General features: G+C 40.9%; 1 protein-coding gene across 2 annotated transcripts in view; it reads left to right on the top strand.

Annotated features, from left to right (window-relative positions):
• The window catches only part of DMGDH (dimethylglycine dehydrogenase), a 47,336-nt gene extending 29,595 nt beyond the window's left edge, over positions 1-17,741 (top strand). Inside the window, exons 15-16 of one of the 2 annotated variants that reach the window (XM_053931777.1) lie at positions 16,115-16,249; positions 16,987-17,741. In XM_053931777.1, the coding sequence (XP_053787752.1) occupies positions 16,115-16,249; positions 16,987-17,202 (351 nt within the window). In that variant the 3' untranslated portion in view covers positions 17,203-17,741. The remainder of the gene's footprint in view (positions 1-16,114; positions 16,250-16,986) is intronic. The other variant, XM_053931778.1, reaches the window with a different exon arrangement.
• The last annotated feature ends 3,440 nt before the right edge of the window (positions 17,742-21,181 follow it).

Below are 21,181 nucleotides of genomic sequence, written 5' to 3'. Positions count from 1 at the left end.
GCGGGGCTAGGGTATATAACAGTGGAGGGGTAGGAGTGGTCAGGGTACAAATGAACCAATAGGGGAAAGGCTAAGGGGAGGAACAAGGATGGGGTGACACGAACTGAGCCAATGAGGAAGGAGGAAGGAGTGGTCTTACAGAGGGAACCAATAGGGGTAATAAGAACAAAGAACTTTCTAGAACAGGGGAGTAGACCAACTGTTGACTGACATAGATCAGGGAGGGCATAACATCTGATGGATAAGTTCACTTATACTTGTGTAACCTTCCAGGGCAGCCCAGGGGCCCCTCCCACATCTCCCCCTTTTCTGTTAATTAAATAAACATTCCCTAAAGTTTTAACTAAAGTCTTCTTAAAGATGGTTAAAGCAAGGGAAATAATAAAAATTATAATCAAAATCCAACATAGTCCTTTTAAGATCGGAACCACCCACCCAGGGACACCCCATTGCGTGAGCAGTCTATTCACCGTGTCCACAGCCCGGGTCTCTGTTTTGAGATCTTTAACTTGTGCTTGGATCTGCTGGATGTTTGCTTGGATGGACGTGCTTCTTGATGACAGGTTGAAGCAGCACATCCCTTCGAAATCCTCACAACTGTGGCCATGGGCGAGCAGTAAGAAGTCTATTGCTGCTCTATTTTGCAGCGTGGCATGTCTGGTGATTTCTTCATCCGCCAGCAGGTCTGACGGGGCGGCGGACGTTGCGTTGGCCTACTTACTTAGCCAACAGCCCAGGTGAGAAATCTCACTGAGGGCCTTTGCTGCCACATACCATGGTAGAAAGATGGATGCAGCAACCCTCTTGCTCTTGCCCCAGTCATAAATTTCTGAGTTGCATTTGGATTGGATTCACCATAGGATCGTTTTTGGAGAGCCAATTGACTTTCTTTCTTCCAATCTAAAATTTAGGTCTTGTTGGGTGTCAACATGGTAAGTTTGCCAAGGCTACAGGAACCCCCTTTGGTCTTGGAGGGGATCCCAGCCCATACTCTGTCCCCACAGATCAGAAACACTCCCCTGGGGAGCTCCTTTGGATATGGGTAGGACTTGGACCATATGATGCTTGTATAATTGCACCAATCGTCATTATACCTTTGTCAGTTAGAGATATATCTCTGAGGGTGTCTCAATGGTTTGCCTGTGGTGCCTTATAATAAAATCAAATGCAAAAATAGGCTCTTGTGGACCCCAGTAGCTCCAATTCCTGGGGTTCCTGTGGTGCATGCGGAAGGGTCCTCACCCACCCAAGCCAGGAGCCCGCTGGGTTGCATTTCATTCCTGCATAGGGATAATCATTTTTGGACAGGGGGACTCCCCCCAGACACATAGACAATGGGTTGTCTATGTTGCCCATGGCCATACAGAAGTGGTCTTGTCCGATGGATTTCGCCAGCATGACCCACACATTTTCTTTGGGCTGTGGGACAATTCAGCTCCTTGCCACTTGAAGCCATACAACAATGGCAATTATGGTCACAACAATCAGACAGCTGTGGGGTGTCTTGACTGGTGCCATCTGGGTGTTTGTTGTTTCGGTGGTTCTGGTATAACAATAAAACAAAACATGTATTAATGGAAGAGTTTTTAATTTCCTTCCCTCCTTTCTCCCCCCCTTTATTAAAGATTATAAAATAAATTAAAACTGTGGGCTAGGGATAAAGGGTAGAAGGTCGAGGGAAGTGGTAAGAGGGAAAAGGAGGATAAGTCGGAGGGGAAGGGGTAGCAAGAATTGCATCTCTAATGGTTGGTAAGTATCGCTGGGTGATCAGCAAGCAGGCAATGAGATTAGGTGGTGCAGTTTTCTTTCTCTTAGGGCGTCGTCTCCACGCAACCAAGGTGTCTGGCTGAGTTGGCTGAGATGTTTCAGGAGCATGGTTTGGGGGTGTGTCGTCTATGGGCGTGATGTCCAGATAGGGTTTGATGAATTTTCCAGGAATCCACTTGGGACCCTGCTCAGTGGAGACACATACATACCCTCTTCCCCAAGTTAGTAATGGGCATGGACCTCGAATATTTTTTGACTCTGGATCTCTGATGAGCACCAGAGGCCTTTCCTTTAAGACTGCTCTGGTGTTATTATAGAAGTGTCTTAAGATGGGGGGGTTCGACTCTCTATCAGAGCAGTTCATAAAGTTGTACACATATATGGCTTTGCACAGTCTCTCAGCTGGGGTCATTAGCAAGGTAGGGTTATGCTGCTGTTCTATAAGTTTCTTAATTTCTTTATGGGATCTTTCCACTACAGATTGGCCTGTAGGATTGTGTGGGATGCCGGTGGTGTGGGCAATCACCCATTGTTGTAAGAATTCCCGAAACTGCTTGGATTATACCCCGGACCATTATCAGTTTTTAACGCTTTTGGCACACCCAGGGTGGCGAAGGCCATATAAAAATGCTTGATGATGTCTTTTGCCTTCTCCCCAGTGTGCAGGGAGGTGAATATAGCTCCTGAGAATGCATCAACAGACATGTGGATGTACTTTAGACGTCCAAATGGTGCATAATGTGTGATGTCAGATTGCCAGAGTTCTAGAGCTCCCAGTCCTCTAGGGTTGACCCCTGTTACTACAGATGGAAAGGCGAAGGACTGGCAATTGGGGCAGGTGGAAATTATGGCTCTGGCTTGCTCTCGCAATATCTTAAATTGTCGGGAGAGCGCTGGCATGTTTTGGTGGTAAAAAGCATGGCTAAGCTGTGCTTGTTGGAAAATATCCAGTAAAGTAGGTCTGTCGGGTGACATTTGTGTTATCATGGCTAATAAGTCCGCCTTTCGGTTGCCCTCAGCAATATAGCCTGGTAAATCAGTGTGGGACCGGACATGCATAATATGGAAAGGCTGCTCCCTGTGGGAGATCAGCCAAATTAACTCTGAGAGCAAACTAAATAATTCTTTTGTTCTGAATTTCTTTGAGCAGAGCATGTTCTGCTCGCTCTGCTATCCTGGTGACATAAGCCGAATCTGTTACATTGATTACATTGTTAGATTGAATGGTTGTTGAAATTTTTTGAATGCTCTCACGACTGCATCAAATTCTGCTATCTGGGGGGGAACCCTCAACTATCTGGACATCAGACTCCCACTTCTGACTGTCCAGGTCCTTCCAGGTGATCACTGATTTATGGGATTTACCTGATCCATCAGTGAACACCGTGAGAGCGTTCTTGATAGGGGTTTTGCTTTTGAATGTCTTTGGAGCCAAATGTAAAGTGTCCTTGAACAATTTATGTTTTGGATAGTGAATCGAAATCTGTCCGGGATAGCTATCAATTGCAATTTGTAAATTCTCGTTTGTTTGCAGTGATGAATCCAATTGTTCCAAATTTAAAGGTAGGTAGATGCACGCTGGATTGCATCCTGCGAGGGTCCGAAGGCGGAAACGGGCCTTTGTGATTAATTTAGCCATGAGCTCAGTGGGGGTGGACACTGTTTTGCTGGGTTGATGGGGAAGGAACAACCACTCAATGATAATGAGTGGGTCCTTTTGACTAGTGTCCCATTGGAATAAGAGACCGTGGAAGTGAGGACACTTACCCAGGACACAGAACTCAATGGGAAGGGACTGAGCCACATGATGTGCTTGGCGGTGTTTCAGTGCGTCCGGGACTCTCTCCAGGGGTTGATGTGCGTCTGTTGTCAACTGACGTGGAGAAGCTAGGTCGCCATCTCCCCTAAGGAGGTTGAAAAGGGGTGCCAACTTCTCAGTGGTGAGTCCCAGGAGAGGTCGGATCCATGTGATGGTCACGCAGTGTTCGTGGGTCCTCCCTGATAGTGAGGGTTTGGGGCGCGATGGTCTGTCCCGTGATAAGGAACCCTAGGTATTTCCACGGTGATGACATTTGGATCTTCTCTTTGGCAATTTGGAATCCTGTTGACTCGATGGCACAAATTGTCTTTGCGAGAGCTGCTTTTAAGTATGTCTCTGTGGCGGCACAAACTAAGACATCGTCCATGTAATGTAAAATAACAGCTTCTGGGAAGGTTTTTCTCATGGGTGACAAAACTTGTGCCACAAAGGTTTGGCAGAGCACTTTTCATTCCCTGAGGCAAAGTGGTCCATTGATATCTTTTAAATGGTTCGCTACGATTGATGGAGGGCACTGAAAATGCGAACCTAGGAGCATCTCTGGGGAATAATGGGATGTTAAAGAAGCAGTCCTTGATGTCAATGACTGCGAGCTGCCAATCTCTGGGAAGCATAGAGGGAGAGGGAAGGCCAGGCTGAAGGAGGCCCATGTCTTCTATGACATCATTGACCCTACAGAGATCTTGGAGCAGGCACCACCTGTCTTTGCCAGGTTTTTTAATCACAAAGACAGGTGTGTTCCAGGGACTGGTGGAGGGTATTAAATGTCCCAGGCACACCTGCTCCGCAATTAATTCTTGGAGCGCCTTTAATTTTTCCACCAGGTGGGACCACTGGTCCACCCACACTGGCATGTCTGATTTCCAATTCAAAGGTGGGGTGGTGTGCTCTGCAGTGGCCCACACTAAAAATCCCAGTTAGGGTCAGGGATGTCTAGTTTGGCTCCCCACTGGGACAAAACATCCCTGCCTAGCAGCATGATGTTAGATGGGACTACAAAGGGTCTGATGGTTGCCAATTGACCCTGGGGTCCCTCTACGCTTACCAGATTTTTGCTCCTTTGAGAATTGACAGCTCCTCCCACTCCAGAGATTGTGCCACAAGGGGACACCAACTCCCAGTCACGGGACCACTTTGCCTGAGGGAAGATGGTGATGTCCACTCCAGTGTCTGCCATCATCATCAGGGAGATGGATTTTCCCTGGGAAGAAATTATAGACTTAATTAATGGTCTTTCTCTACACACATTCTGTGTAAAAAAGACATGTGGATTGTCATTGTTGTCATCAGAGTCTTGTGTGTCCAGGATATAAAGTAAAGAAAAAGGTGACCACTTTCACAACGAAAATAGGGGGTCAGTGTAGGTCACAGAAACCGTGATCTCATTACCTGGTTCCACACAGACTACCTCAGGGATGATTGTCAGTTTGTCAGGGGTATTCAGACTGTCTCCAAGGAGAAGGACGGTTGTTGATTACTGGCTGTAGGGTGGTGGAAGGAACCCTGGAGGAACACACACCAAATCTTCATCCGGGAAAAGGATATGGATGGAGCTGGTGAGGACTAGGCGGAGACCTTGGTCTAGTTGACAGGTCCGATGGAAGAGGCGGAGCTCGTCCTCGTGGCTGCGCCAGTCCATAGAAATGTACTGGGTGGGCAGTGGTGCTCCTGGATAGTAGGAAGACTGGGACGCTGCGACGGGCCACTTGCTGTCCTCGCACGGCCCCTCGTCGCGCTCCGCTGCCCATTTCCCAGCCGGTGTTGCTGATGGTGATATGGGTTCCTATAGGCAGATCTTGGAAACTGGATGTTAGTATGGAACGGGTGTTCCGGTTGTCAATGTGGACAGTTTGCTTGTATATGTCCCAACTGGCCACAATTGAAGCACCTGGTATTGTAAAGAGCGATCATGGTTTCTCCTACGCCTTTGCTTACGGCCAGTGCTACTGTGTGCTCCATGGATACAGCTTTCGAGCATGCCTCAACCATTTGAGTGATGGTAGGTTCAGGATCCTGAGGTAATGCCCGAAGCACCTTCTTAGTTTCAGAGTTAGCATTGGACATGGCCATTTGTCAGAGAAGCTCATCTCTTGCTTCAATATGATCAATCTGCCTGTCTATTGCCTCCCTCAGTCTGTCTATGAATTTTATAAATGTCTCTTCTGGGCCTTGTACAACAGATGCAAAGTTCTGGAGCGGGGTAGTCCCATCAGGGATCTTAAGGAGTGCGGCCTTGCCAGCATCTCTGATCTCATCCAACAAATCGTTTGGAAGTAATATTTGGTCCTCAGGCCAATTAATTGAGGGCTTCAAGTCCCTCAGTCCCTTCTTCCAACACTTCCATGAGATCATATTTTGTAAGAAGTGGCTTTAACAGTTTTTTCCAATGGATCTCCCATAAGAGGAGTTCCGTGGGAGAGAGAAGTGCCTTTGCAATGCATCTCAAATCATGTTGCACTAATGTATGGCCCGAGAACGTGAGGTCTAACACGTTCTTAAAAAATGGTGAGTTGCATTCATAGTTCTTCGCAGCTTTCCGCAATTCCTTAACCTCTACATATGGCAACTGCTCCCACTTGGGTTCTTTCCCTCTTTTCAAAATCACAGGTGCCGCGAACGCTCCCAGGTCCCTGGCGAGATCCAGGTCCCCATCCCGGATGGCCTCTTCCCTAATCCGGGCTCAGCCCCCGCACCCCAACGTGGTGGTAGGCTGGGGGTCGTCACTGTCCTCATCCTCATCTGAGGATGAAGCAGGACGGGCTAGGGCGTGGAGCCTCTCCTTGATCGGCAGGTCTCAGTGATGGGAAACCCGGCAGGCCAAGATGCCCTGCTTCCGGCCAGGCCTACTTCCGGTTCCTGTGGTGTGGGAACCAGAAGTGGCAGGAGAGGGGGCATGGCCTGACCCACCCACCAGGGCATGGCTTTCCTGTAGGCCTGTCCCACCCACAAGGGGCCCACCCAGGGGTGTGGTCAGGGAGGCAGGAGGGGAGGGTCCCAATGACACGGAAGTCAACGTGATGGCAAGGGAGGGACCCGACGCGGGGCGGCACCCAACGATGAAGGGAGTGGCGATGTAGTGGTGGGAACCTGAAGGAGTGATGAAGGAGGGAAAGCGCCATTTTGAGGGGTCTGACAATCGGCCATGTGGCCGTCGCCATTTTGTGTAGCTGACTCCTTATTAAAGCTATCATTGCAACTGGGATTAGAACTGGGATCGGGAGTTCCTGAAGCGAGGGAGTGGGTAGAGCTCATGCTGCGGTGGCCAGTCCCAGTACAAGAGAGGGACAGAGTGGGACGGGAAGCAGCAGGGAGACGGCAGCAACACTGTGCCTCTTTGCGGCAGGATTTGTCTCCCGACCCACCCTTAGGGGAAGTGGGAATAGGACTGGGGAGGGAGGAATGAGGGGTAGGAGAACTGGGGACCCAACTCTCCCCTTTTGATTTAACTAAATTAAAAATGGAATCATAAACAGGAAAATAACACCCCACTTTAAAGTTCCCAGCAACTTGTAAATCATAAATATATCTCCCAACTTTTCCCCAGAACATAACAGATGAAGCATCTTCCTTAGTGACATCGGGAAAATGCTCAAAAATAAAGTTAACAAAGGATTTTAACTCCCTTTTCTTAAAAGAAATGTTCCCCAGAACAAGGGTGGATTTAACTTGGGAGTAGAACTCCTGTCTCGCTGGGGAAAGGCGATTGCCCATATTTCCCACAGCAATTAAAATCCCAACCAAAGCAAAGGGAAAAATAAAACACAGACGAAAGGAAGGGAGCCTTGGAAGGGTGGTGGAGTCCAGCCGGTCCTGTAGGGTCCAAAGCTTCCCCCGAAGCTGCAAGTTTGGACTTCTACAGGCTGTCGACAGGGTCAGGAAGCAGAGGTCTTCTTAGATAAAAGCACAACTGTTCCTGGAATTGGCTCCGAACGACGCTTAAAGTCCTGAAAATCCAGGTCACAGATCTGGAAGGTTTGAGGAGACATTTGCACTGGCCAGGGAAGTGGTCAGTGTGTTTGGGCGCCAATTGTAAAGTGCCTGCAGATCTGGTCCAGCAGGGTGGCCCACAGCTGGCTAATCCACAGGTGCCCAGATAGTTATGGATAGCTCCACTGGAGAAACAGGAGGATGCTCAGGCTGCTGTATTCCACGAGGGTTTTATTGTAGGAGAGGCAGAGGGCGAGGGAGGTGGGAGAGGTGCAGGGAGACAACCACTCGGAAGGGAAGCAGACTCTGAGAGCCCCGAGGGAAGGCGGGGCTAGGGTATATAACAGTGGAGGGGTAGGAGTGGTCAGGGTACAAATGAACCAATAGGGGAAAGGCTAAGGGGAGGAACAAGGATGGGGTGACATACACAGAACCAATGGAGAGAGGGAAAAGGAGTGGCTTTACAGAAAGAACCAATAGGGGTAACGAGAGCAATGAACTTTCTGGAACAGGGGAGTAGACCAACTGTTGACTGACATAGATCAGGGAGGGCATAACATCTGATGGATAAGTTCACTTATACTTGTGTAACCTTCCAGGGCAGCCCAGGGGCCCCTCCCACACACACACATACACACACATGCGCGCGCGCACATATATATATATATATATATATATATATATATATATATATATGTAAAGGTAAGTTGAACAAACCTATTCATATTGTGATAATATTCTACCTATTCATTCTTGTTGAAGCAGGTATGTCTAGAATTTTTTTTCCCTGGCTACCACTCTGCTACAACAATTACTGAAAAAAAGTATATTTTTAGAACTGCTAGGGACAACTGACAACAATAAGTTAAATATAAGTTAAGTTAGTACATTAGTTAAAAGAATAATTAGTTACTCATGGAATTTCTGAAGCAGTTCTCTGCTTATAACTTGTTTTCACCTGATTTGAAGGTTAGAGAATGGACCTAGTTGAATTTAACTGTGCAGTAAAAAAGAAAATATATTGTTCCATATGTTGTTCAGTCTCCTCTAATTAGCAACCTCACTTTTTTTTGTATTAATATTTAGCAATTCAAATTGTGTTTTAGTCTAATAGATACAAAAAAATGTTTGTAATTCTCTTTCCCGGTCCAAATGAATCACAAATCAAATGTCTAAACTCTGTTAAATAGAGGACCTTTCCACAAAAACTGATGAAATCATGTCCTGTGCAGACCTAAAGCCATCTGCTGTTATCCGTTACTCCATCAACTCAAACAGTAGTTGCCTGCACAACAGATCTGAAGCTTCTAACATGAAAAATCCGGTCCTAGAGATTGGAAGTGAGGTGTCCTAAATGACAGGCTATTTCTGACTTAATATTTTGCTTCAATTATTAGTTTGTAAATTGAAGTATATAAATTTATATTATATAAATATAAATACAGTCTAAGGTATATATATTTTTCTTCTTTAAAGAAGAAAAAATATTTGCAAAACATTTAATCTTGACAGTGATGCAATGTGTTATAGCAACAAGCTGTCATTATTTATGCTCCCTTTATAGCTGAAATGGTAATACCTAGATAATAAATGGTCCTTGATATTTTTGCCCTGTTATATGGTGGCGCTGTAGAACTGATAAGAAGAATCCCAAACTTTAAGTTACAGCTCTAAATAAAAAACAAATCTTGAACTTTGCATAGAAAAGAATAACAGAAACATGTTAAGTATAAAAAGATGCTTTTATATTTATGAGACAATTTCACTGAAGATAACAGAACAAGCCCTGGACAGTGTTTTTCCTCTCACTGTTGACCTGTCTATAGAAGATAAAGTTCTTCAACCTATGCATGATTGAGGCAGGTTGCTCCCAAGGTTGTAAATGGCAGTTCCTACGTGTAGTGGAGTTATAGTTCTCTCCATTGGGTAGTATAATTTTGCCTTAATACAAGGAAGTGTCACATGTGAGGGAAATACAGAATTGTATAGATTAGGATTAAGTTGCATTTACAAATCAAAGCCTTCCCATCTTGAGGAGAGATTAGTAGAATTGCAGGGAAGGCAATAAAAAAATGTTACTATTACTTGTTTTTATTTCCACTTTGTTTTGATACATCTGTTTGTTTTCATTTTTTTTACCTTTCCTTTAGTATAAGTAGAAAAGCAGCCATAAGCAGGGAAAGCTGCTGGAAAGCTGTTGCTTGCCAAGATATCCATGCAGATAATAGAAAAACATTAAAGTGCAAGAAGCACTTGATTCTTTAGTTGCTCTGCACACTCTGCATGTTTGAAATGCAGGGTTGGAGCAGTTCTCCAGAGCAGGTACTCACATTGCAGACAAATAGGCATGAATTAATGTCCCACAGAAATGCAGCATGTCAGCCTGAAACATCTGCCAGTTTTGTTGAATTAATGGGAAAAAGGAAATAAATGTTTTTTTTATTGACTTAATTGAGAGCAGTTGTGACTATATGTTGACACTTCAGAAGTACCTGAGCTAATTCAGCTACTGGAAGCACTGTAGCATGAAATGCAGTGTGAGATTATTTACTCTGCTTCTTGGCAGTTTGGGTCCCAGTTCTATGCCTCTGGTTTTGTTTCGCATAGCACAGACCTCACAGGCTGCTGTGAGTCAACACAAGCCAAACACTATTTTGTTACCTGTTTCTATTGTTATGGAAACATTCTCCTCAAAAAAGGGTAAATGAGATAAAAATTACAAGCAACAGATACTTAAATACTTCTTTTTGACATTCTGGTCTGTTCAGCTCCTCACAAAGATTATTCCTTTAAGCACGCGCCTCCAGCTGGGGAAAGTGCTGTGTAAATTAGAACAAACAGGCACTGTTCAGTTAATTACTACAGTGCTTCTTACTGTGCAACAAGCAGCTGAAATACTCACAAAACTGTTGTGAAAAGACTTCAGCATAAGTGAATCTTGAGTGGTATGTCATGGAAAATGAAAAGAGTTTCTAAACAGATTAAAATTAATGAAGAGCCAGATGCCAGCGAAGGCAATACGATCAAAAATAATTTTAATTTCTACAAAAGGACATTCATGTATCTGGGGAATATATATGAAGAGATGTAAAGTCCTCATAAAATCCTGATGGTCTCTGTGTTTAGAAAGTTTAGTGCATACATCATCTTCATGTACAGACAAACTAGTAATTTTTTTGTCATGAATAATAGGAAAAACTCTTCAAAGCTGAAGCTGACTTTCTTTAATACTTCACAGGGTATTAAATTATAACATGGCAATAAGTAAACCCATTTCCACAGGGTTTCTGTGGCAACTTCCATTTTGTCACTAAGTCTGAGGCCCTGTTCTAGGTGGTTTTCTCTAGAGTCTGCTTGATAATCCCTGTTTCACTAATGTTAGTGTTAGTTGCTTCCTTGCACAGATGAGCAGGATGGGCTGCAATTTAACTAAAGTGGAGGGTCACTAACAGCATCAATTTATAATTTAGAGTATAAAATGCTTTCACAACTGTGCAACAAAATTCTGTACAGGTAGGGATGGTTTGGGGTTTTTTTTAATACCTGTTGACTTTCTTTTGGCTGTTCAATTGCATTTAGTAAGTTAGTTAGGTATCTCATTAATAAGAACTCTGCTACAAAATATTCAGCAGCGTCCTAATGTTAGTCACTGTGCCAGGAAATATACAGAATATCTTTAAGGAAGAAAATCTGCAATTCTTTTCGGTCCACATCCAAGAATGCTGTTCCATACATTTGCACTTGCTCAGATTTTCGAGTACTCGAAGATATAGTATATCACCTCTGAATGCTTAAAATAGCCTTATTTTTCTCCTGACTGTAATGGACCAGAAATCCCTATGAAACTTGATGTTTGAGTGAAAAACCTTCAGCTCACGGAAATTAATTCTTTCAGAAGGATTTTTCTGAGCTCTAAGTCCGCAGTTGGCTGTTCGTGAGTTTGTGCTTGTGTTGCTGTATCCAAGACTGCCATCTCCTGGTCGCGCTTGCTGCAGAAGCAGAGACGGGAACAGCACCGAGGCTTGCTATGGGAGTGCAGTAGATGAAGGAAACCCTTTGGACCTCTGCTCTAGTGTGCTCTAATAGGACAGGATCCAAATGCTTAACTCATATTTTGTCTGTTTCCACTAGGAGAAGCTATTGTTTTCGGAGGCAGTGTTTCTTTGCCTCAGCTCTCTTTATTTACTGGGGCAGGTTTTTTGTTCTTAATTCCAAACTTTCCAGATTTTTCTGTATCCAGAATCTCTTATTTTTTCTTAGGTTATTCTACCAGGGATTTTTTTTCTCCCATTTTTTTTGCTTTTTTTTTTTCCTTTGTACTACCAACTTGAAACCTTCTCCTTTGATTCTTGCTTTTTTCTTGTCTGTTATTACTAATCGCATTTCATCTCCTCCATCCCTGCTCAGTGACTGCCATCTCTCAGGCTACAAGTGCTACCTCTTTTTCTCACTTTGACATTTGCTGGTTTTTACTATTACACCTGTTAGACACATGAGTATTTAATTGCTTTGGTATGCATTATGAATAGAAGTTTTGTCACACTCTTCAGCTTCATATAGGTAAGTGAATGACAAGATCCAGTCCTTGAGTATTGACCTATCCTCCAATATAACAATGTGTAAGATGTTATCTCTCAGGAAACAAGAATGAGCTTTCTAAGGATGTGCCTCCATCCTTTTATTCCTTTGATAGCAGGCTTAGATTTACAGTTTTTTTCCCTCCTCTTTCTAGTCGTTTGTTTCTGCCCTGGCCACTTACCAAAACTGCCCCTCAGTTGTTTCAGTCCAACTTGTCTTCCCATGGTCTTCGTGTGGAACAGCCTGAGCTTCAAGAATTCCTGCAGCTCCTCCTGACTGCCATTGCCTGCCCTTGCTTCACTTCTCCAGCTTGCATCCCTTTTGTTCTGAGAGAAATGACTACAACAGTGGTCACTGACTTCACTCCATAACTTGGAATAAGATTGTGTTCCGTGCCAGCTTTACTCCGTACAAGAAAGGGAAGAGGAAGGAAGAAGAAAGATCAGAGGCTTTACTGAAGAAGGGCTAAGGAGCCCAGGGACAGGAAAAAGGATGAATTAGGATATTTGAGATGAGGCGTGGTACTTCTCCTCCCCCTCTTTTCAATCCCCATGTATTATGCATATAACCTATTGAGTGTACTTTTCCACCTAAGTCTTGTCAATTTCCTCCAATTCAGATTGAAGTTCAGGAGTGAGTGAAGCTGCACTCTATCATTACGTCATTTGGTTCCAGAGGGTCAGAAAACAGAGGACTTATTCCATAAATTTATACAGGTTAGGAAACATGTTAGAAAGAATCTGCAAAGATTTTGTTATCTGCATAAAATGCACATCTAGGTGACTCCCTGTGTGTTTGTTTGGCCATGTAAAGGAATAAGCACCCACTTAGATAGGGATTTTTAGTCAAAATAATTCAGTAATTCATCAGTTGTTTCTATCATATCAACTTCCTAGAGCTGACTGCATATAAGAAGAGCTTAGGTGGATTGAATGAAAGATGCATTGGTGCAGGTGCCATACATGCAGACTGGCCACCTCCCTTAAAAATTTTTGTGTGGTGTAATTTGTAGTTTTGATTTGCTACAGAAAAAGAAACTTGTCAAATAATTGCTCTCTGAGAAGAAAAATTGTCTTCATTTATCAGGCTGGTGAGGCAGATATCATTTGGAGTGTTACCCTGAAATAATTAAAGAGCATCTAGCTACAAAAAATTTCAAAATACTGAATAGAGGCTGCCTCCAGAGAGTTGTAACATTATGGTTATAGTAGGTAACAGCAGCTGTTTTTCTTTTGTTTTGTTATATTATACTGGTTTAAATAGGATTATTTTTTTGCATTATATTTTGTATGACAAGATAAAGCAAATAGAATCAGTATGAAAACTGTTTTTCTCCTAGAAAGAGGAAGCATTCTTACCAAAAATAACCAGACTGAGGTTGAATGTATCAGCTTCCAAATTCTGTTTTGATTGGAACAAACAATCCCATGTATATACACTTAAAAAGCAAAAATAAATAATGGTTAGTGTGAAATTGACATGGGTAGCCAAGAACGGTAAAAGAAGTAAACTGAACTAGTTTAATTCCTATAGTTGGAATTCAAGAAGGTGCTTTAAATATTTAAAAGTGTATATAGACTTTGTGCACAACTGTTATAGACAGTTGTGCATTATATATACACATGTATTTTCACACATACATTTTTATGCATGTTCATATAGTGTTCAAGTATGTATGTATGCATGCATCTGTTTATGTATTTATACGTGTAGATACACACATTTCTGCAGTATGTGTATATATATATGACAGGCGTGTATTTTGTAGAGTTTGAGTTCTAGGTTACATCCAGGTTATTTTTCCAAGGTATCATTCTAAAAAGACTGAAATATTCTTAACCTTCAATGAACAGAAATTAGCAAAGAACAAGCCCTTTACCTTAAATCCCCCATATGCATCTTCATTTAGCATAATAGCTATGTAGTGGTTTATTCCAGTTGGCCAAAAGCTTGGCCCAGTTAAAATGAATTGGGAAAGGATTTAATTTTGTATCTGCAAGCAATAGGCAAAAAAAAGATCCATGCTTAGGTAGATATTAAAGCCTGCTAGCTGCTTGTTCTAGTGGTTTCCATACCTAGGGCATATAACATTGCATTTGAATACTTGCATTTAGTTCCACAGTTACATTCCATGTAGCTAAATACCTGACATTACATTAGCATGAATAGGAAGGAATTGATTCAGTGCTAAGTATCCCTGTAGAATGTTTACTTCTTGTTATTTTTCTTTGTTATGCAAGGCATTTTAGTCTGTGAGCCATGCTATGACATACAGTCTTATTTGCATTTCTAGTTGTAGGTATTTCTTACAATTGTACCTACCATGTAGCAAAAAAGTGAGAGGGAACTACCAGTAGCTGGTTATTCTCTGGTGTTAGATCTTCACTTTATATTTTGCAGCTGCATCTTGACATTATATTCCAAAATGAATCCTCATATTCTGATTTCTGATCTGACCTGTATTTCATGCTTTTTTCCCCCCAAGGGTAAAGGCTCTGACCTTTATGTGCAGTATCTGCTTTATCCCCAGTTGAATCACCTTGATTTTCAGACTAACTGCTCCTTAAGTGGTTCATAAGCTGTTTTTCACAACTGCTTACAGATCCTAGCCTTTCATAGTGCAAAACCTCTTCATCACTTAAATAATTTCTTCTGAGCCTACACATGGATTTATATGGACCTCAAGAAATACAAGAACACATGAACTAACTGTATAATATCTATTCAACATACATGTTGCTTGCAATTTTGACAGTGCAATAATTCTCTACTGAAATTAAAGAACATTACCAGAAACAGTATTTTTGAAGATTTCAACAATATTTCATTTCTTTTCCCTTAAACACTTGTCAGATTAATATAATTTCTTCTTCAGACCTAAGATCAACTACCTTAAAATGGCTTTCACTGCTAGTGAAGCAAAGGCTCGAAAGCTAAAGGACTTTGTAACTGCTATTATGTTTCTGCCCATGGGGAGGCTTGTGTGTATTTGGCAATTTAGTTTGAATATAATTCTTTTGTTCTGTCTGATCTATGCCATAGGAGAAAAAATGGACATAATGAAGAATTTCTTCATGGAAAGGGTTGTTAAGCACTGGAAAGGACTGTCCAGGGAAGTGGTAGAGTCACCATCCCTGGAGATATTCAAGAAACAACTGGATGTGACACTTCATGCTATGCTGTAGTTAATAAGGCAGTGATTGGTGAAAGATTGCGCTCAATGAGCTTAGAGGAGCCTTCCTACCTAAATGTTTCTGTGATAGAATCAGCTCAATGTGATCAGATACAGTAAATACTGTCCTATATACCCTTGAGGGTTCTGAAACTTGCCAATGACTACCCTGATACAAGTCACACATTTGTGCAGTCTTCTGGAAATATGAGAATCTGCTTGTACCTTTCTAAGCAGGCTGAAAAAGGGAACTCCAGCCAATAGCAGTATTCTTTACAAAACATGCTTCATTATCCTATAAAATGGTAGATATGGGGAAAAAATGTACCTACGTTAAAACAAGAATATGGAGTAAACTGCCAGGTGTGCAAAGCCTGGCAGAGACATCAAAGTGGAATACTGATAGGCTACTGTCATAAATAGATGATGCCTGCAAAAGGAAGCGTATTCACAGAGCAAGGCCCAGACTTTAGGATCTGGGCATTGGAATTCATGTCTTCTCATAGACATTGAAATGATGTACAGTCTTCTGGCTTACAACCTTAACTGGGCAGATAGTCTTTAACACAGCTCACTATATATATGTTTCCGCTACATTGGAATTATGGATATTAAAGGCTGAGATCTAGGAAAATAAATATACAGAATAAAGTTACCAAGATATAATGTACCAGTATAAAAATACCAAGATACAAGATCTACTATCTGCTAAAGATTTGATTTCATCTATATTTCATACAAAATACTCATGTGACGGGCAAACACATTAAGATACATTTAAATATTTATATCTCCAAACATATTGGAGAACACAAATAAACACATATCATCCTTATCTTGTATTTTTTCAGGCAGCAGACTTTACAGGAAAACAAGCACTGAAGCAGATTAAAGAAAAGGGAATCAAACGACAACTGGTATATCTCACCCTGGAAACAGATAATGTTGATCCAGAGGGAAATGAAAGTGTGTGGCACAATGGCAAGGCAAGGACTATAGTTCATGTTGCAAAAAAATCAGTCTTAATTCTCCATGAATAGAATCTTTGTGTTTCAAGTGTGAATGCATTAATTTTATTTTACTGGCCCAGAACAATTTGAAGCTGTGATAAACACACTAATCTTCAAGCAAGAAGTGAAGACATACAGAGAAGATGTGAAATGCTGTCAAGTCACTGAAACTAGGGTTGGAACAGACTAGTGTATTGTCATCCATTCTCTTCTTCTACAAGTTCACTGCTGTTCTAAGAAAACACTTTTGCTACTCAAAAGAAATTAAACAACACCAAAGTTTGGGGCTGCACACTTCAACATAGATTATGGCTTGAAATGCTCACTAGCAGTTAAATTGTTATAGATAATAAACATACACATATGTATTGTATATGTTCCAGTGAAAACTTAATTGAACATAATAAGAACAGGGTATTTTTTAAAAAAGCAAAAACTTCACAGTTTCAGGTGGTGTTACTCTCTGTTGAGAATATTATGAACTGTATGACATACTTGAAACTTGCTTGATGTCTGACATGTATAAACCAAAATGTGAGCTGTCTAGTTGTTTGGATTGTTGGCTGGGGTTTGGTGTGAGGATTTTTTGGTTTTTTTTGGTTTTGTTTTGTTTTGTTTTGTTGTTTGGTTTTGGTTTTGGGTTTGTTTTTTTTTTTTTTCCAGAAAATCCACTGCATCTTGAAAATAAATACAATTGGTTTTTGCTTTTTCAGGTTATTGGCAATACCACATCTGGATGTTTCAGCTATGGAGCTCAGCAGAGTCTAGCTTTCGCATATGTTCCCATGGAACTCAGCAAAGTTGGACAGAAATTGGAAGTTGAACTTTTAGGTAAAAATTATCCAGCAACCATTATACAGGAGCCACTGGTGCTGACTGAACCAACAAGAATGCGCCTTCAGAGAAAGGGTGAAAGTCCCAAAATATAAACATAGATGAGGATACAGCAAATTGTGCAGTAGGAAATAGTGCCATTAATATGCATAAAATTAAGATAATTAAGCTACTCACTTTTTTCTAGTTACTAAACTCAAGATCTTCATTGCCATATACGAGAAATTCAATGGCATTACTTCCTAATTCCCTGTATGCGCTGTTCACATTAGAGAACTGAACAGAGTTGATGAGCTGCCATGTTCTGCTTCCCAGGAGCACTTGAGAGCAGAAAGTGGCAGGGAAGGAGTACATCATTGATTCAGCTTGTTCCCACATTGGCTGGCATATCTGTGTTAATCCATATGAGAAATGTGCTCTTGATTCTGTCCAATAGCAAATTCCTCTCCCTCCCTCACACTCACAGTTCCTCCTTTGCCTACCCTTGAGGTAAAGTAGCTTATGCTGTCTTCTTTAAACATGAATAGCAAGCTTACCATAAAATCATGTCACTAGTTCTACACAGAATGCTTCATAAGGAATTGAAAAACATCCCATTAACCATTAAAATAATAAAGGCATTACTAAAGGTAAACTGAACTCTGGACATTTTTTCTCTGTGTGTCAGCCTGGCAGAAATTCTCATAGAAGACCAAAATCTAGTTTTTCTCAATGAAACAGTTATAGGAAGCCCATTCTTCACTATTTTACATAAATCATCCAGCATATTACATGTAATATTCTACAACAAACAGTATATTATTGTTCAATTTCTGAACAAAGCTTAAGTTACAGATTTACTGTATTAAATCTGAACCACTAGACAGGCACCAAAGATGTTCAGTTTTTTCTTACTGTTAATTATAGATTGAAGCAACAGTATGAGCCATATATTATTACATAGCAATAATAGCAATGAAAAAATATAATTAAATTCACAGCAAATGAGCTTTATTGAGTGTTAAATATTCAACAACCCAAGTAAGCAGCATTGGAATAGTTTGTATGATGGGAACACACTAAATTACTAAAACATTCATTTGGAATTCAATTATAATCTCAATGATTCTTTTGAATAACAATGTTAAAAGTTCCAACTTAGTAATGCAACTTAAATCCAATTATGTCCTTTCAGCTACAGATAAATGTTTTCAAAGTATGTATGAATCATGTCCAAAATGCACTTTCTTCAAGGGAGTTGGTGCCTCTAAATCTTCAGCAAAGAAGCAAATGTATAAATAGTATATACCAGAAGAAACACAATTTGAGTACTGAACACTCACTCTTGATAAAGTAAGCTGACATTACATTGTGCTGTTTTGAATACCTTTTACAAAGCAGGTCAAAATTAAATATATGAGCTCTGCCGGGTTACATGTTCTACTATCTTGAGTGAAAAAATCCATTCAAAAATTATTCTCTGCTATACCTTTATAAGTGATTGAGTTCTATTTTGCTGAACCATCAAAATGTTATTTTTTTCTAAAGGTAACATTTGTAATGAGGCAATTTACCACTGTGACTCTGTGAGCATTTAAGAAATCTAAAGTACAATACGATGTTATATGGTTTTATTTAGACTATGGAGAAAAAGAACAATCCTTAGAAACATAGTTTTAAATTTCTGTATTTCCTAAGATTATGCAAATTCACTAGACACCACATCCTAGAGTGTAGTGTAACAGTTACTCCAAGACAGATTAATCTATACTTTCCTAATTAGCTTTGCTATGCCAAAAGTGTTCCAACAATGCCTCTATATCCCAGCCTGACAGGTTTGTAACTCCTTTTCTGACTTAGAAGAAAGATTAATATGGCAGCTGGATCAATCTGACTGCAGAAGGGACAGGCTTTATGCAGCCTGAGCAAAGAGTAATGAATAGCAGATATAATTCCCACAGTCAAGTGAACTCAGAACCTGTACCTCTGGCAGCTTGTACTGCATTTCTATCTGTAGCCTCCAAACCCATAATTTCTACATGTAGCTGACACAAACTTCTCTCATTTTACAGTGTAGTATTATACAAGCCCAGACACTGATTTCTTTGGGCGTTTCTCATGGACATCTCTTGTGACCCAAGTCACACCAAGCTCAAGCCTTGGCCAATTAGTAGAAGCTGTACGAGGAGTGGCTGAGGTCACAACTTCATTGTAAGGGACTCCTCTCTGTGGTGACCAGTGACAAAACCTGAGAGAATGGCCTGAAGCCTAGTTGAGGGAGGTTCAGCTTGGGTGTTATGAAAAGGCTCTTCACCCACAGTGTTTTTAGGCACTGGAGCACGTTCTGCAGAGAAATGGTCATGGCACTAAATTTGTCAGAGTTCAAGGAGTGTTTGGACAATGCTTTCAGGCACAGAATGATTCTTGGGGTTGTCCTGTGCAAGGCTAGGAGCTGGAGTCAATGAGCCTTGTGGGTCCTTTCCAATTCAGCATGTTTCATGGTTCTAAGTTTAATTTACCTTCAAGATTTAGATAAGGTAACAATGTTTCTGGGTCAAGGCAATATAGTTTCTTTCTTGAAGTCAATTTACAAGACTAAAACAACTTCTGGTTCATCACTGACAACATGTAGGGCAAATAAAATATCTTGTTGCTCTCTGTTATTTCTTAAGAATGCCTGTGCTTTCTCTTTAACAATGAATTCAGGAGCAGAGACATTAGAAGTAGTTTTAAGCAAGAATTGCTGAGAATTAGAGGTGCTGTGGCTGTGATAGCACTGTTTGAAAGTGCTTCCTAGTTGACCTGGCTTCTTTTTACTGCTCTGATACCCAAGTCAGCTGACTGAATATTCATCAAAACAGCTCAACATTGCATTCTGCACAGCATGGATAAATGAAACAGTATCAAGACAAAGCTTTACAAATCATGCCCACATACATAAGTTAATCCTTTAAAGTTATTTAAAAATAAAAAAGAGAGAGAGAGAGAGAGAAGTACGTAAACCTGAAGAAATGAGGTGGAGGAAGTATTCAGCAGCTACTGTAGTTTCCTGTCACTTCTTTTTGTTGCAGATTGAGATATGGTATTGCCTAAACTTGTGCCAAGACACAGCAAGAGGAAGTGAATAAGAGCAAGAATGTTTAAGTATTGAGTTTTAAGAGGGCTTCTTAGCAATCAAACAGAAATTCCAGGGTAGAAAGATTGGTAGGAACTTCTTTAGAGTCTTTCTCAACCTTATCATCTAACAGAGGAGACACATCTGCAATGAGGTGGAAAAATGACAGTTATCAAGAAATGTTCTGAAATACTCAAATCAGGATACGTAAATAGCAGTTTTCTCAGACAGTTTTGTTCACCATTTTCCTATATTTTTCCATCTCTGGAGTTTTTGCACCAGAGTTACTATTACCATTTGAATTTTTGTTACAAGTTTCCATGTGCTATGGCAAAAAGTCCAGTTCATGCTTTTATGGCATAATAAATCCACACTGTTACTGTAACCTTATGTTACTTATGACTTCTATAATCACTGATGCCAAAGCAACATCCAAATTATTCAACCCCAAATTCAGAAAAGACAAACTGAAACATAAGAGACTAAACATAGACCATTTCCTGAATTTATTCTTTTGATGCAAGAGAATACTGAGAGAAATAGGTTTTTTTTCTGATTGGGGTTCCAATTGCCACAACTAATAATAAAATACATAAAAAACAAAAATACTAGAAAATATGACAGGCAGCAACATCCAGACTGTGACTATGCAGTATCTGCAGTATATATTTAAGACAGTTCAGTGTAATGTTTTAACTATGGTCAGGCAACAAAGTTATCCAGTTCTAGTGGAATAGGATAACCAGTATATATAACTCTTGATGCTTCTCTACAAGGAAATATGAATTCAGCTACATTTGAACACCATGATAACTTTGAAAATATGTAAGGTGAATAGAAATTATGAATTTTGTTTCAAAATTTCTGGTTTCACCAGCACTGTGCAGATTTTCAAAGTACTTATTTTGAGAGAACAAAAAGGGTTTCTGTGGGAATGTGCTAACATTTGGATGAAACTTAACGTGTAATAAGGACATGGA

This window comes from Vidua chalybeata, chromosome Z (genome assembly GCF_026979565.1).
Source record: "Vidua chalybeata isolate OUT-0048 chromosome Z, bVidCha1 merged haplotype, whole genome shotgun sequence".
Lineage (NCBI taxonomy): Eukaryota > Metazoa > Chordata > Aves > Passeriformes > Viduidae > Vidua > Vidua chalybeata.
The sequence above is the reverse complement of the archived record's forward strand: the minus strand, read 5'-3'. Positions and strand labels throughout refer to the sequence as shown.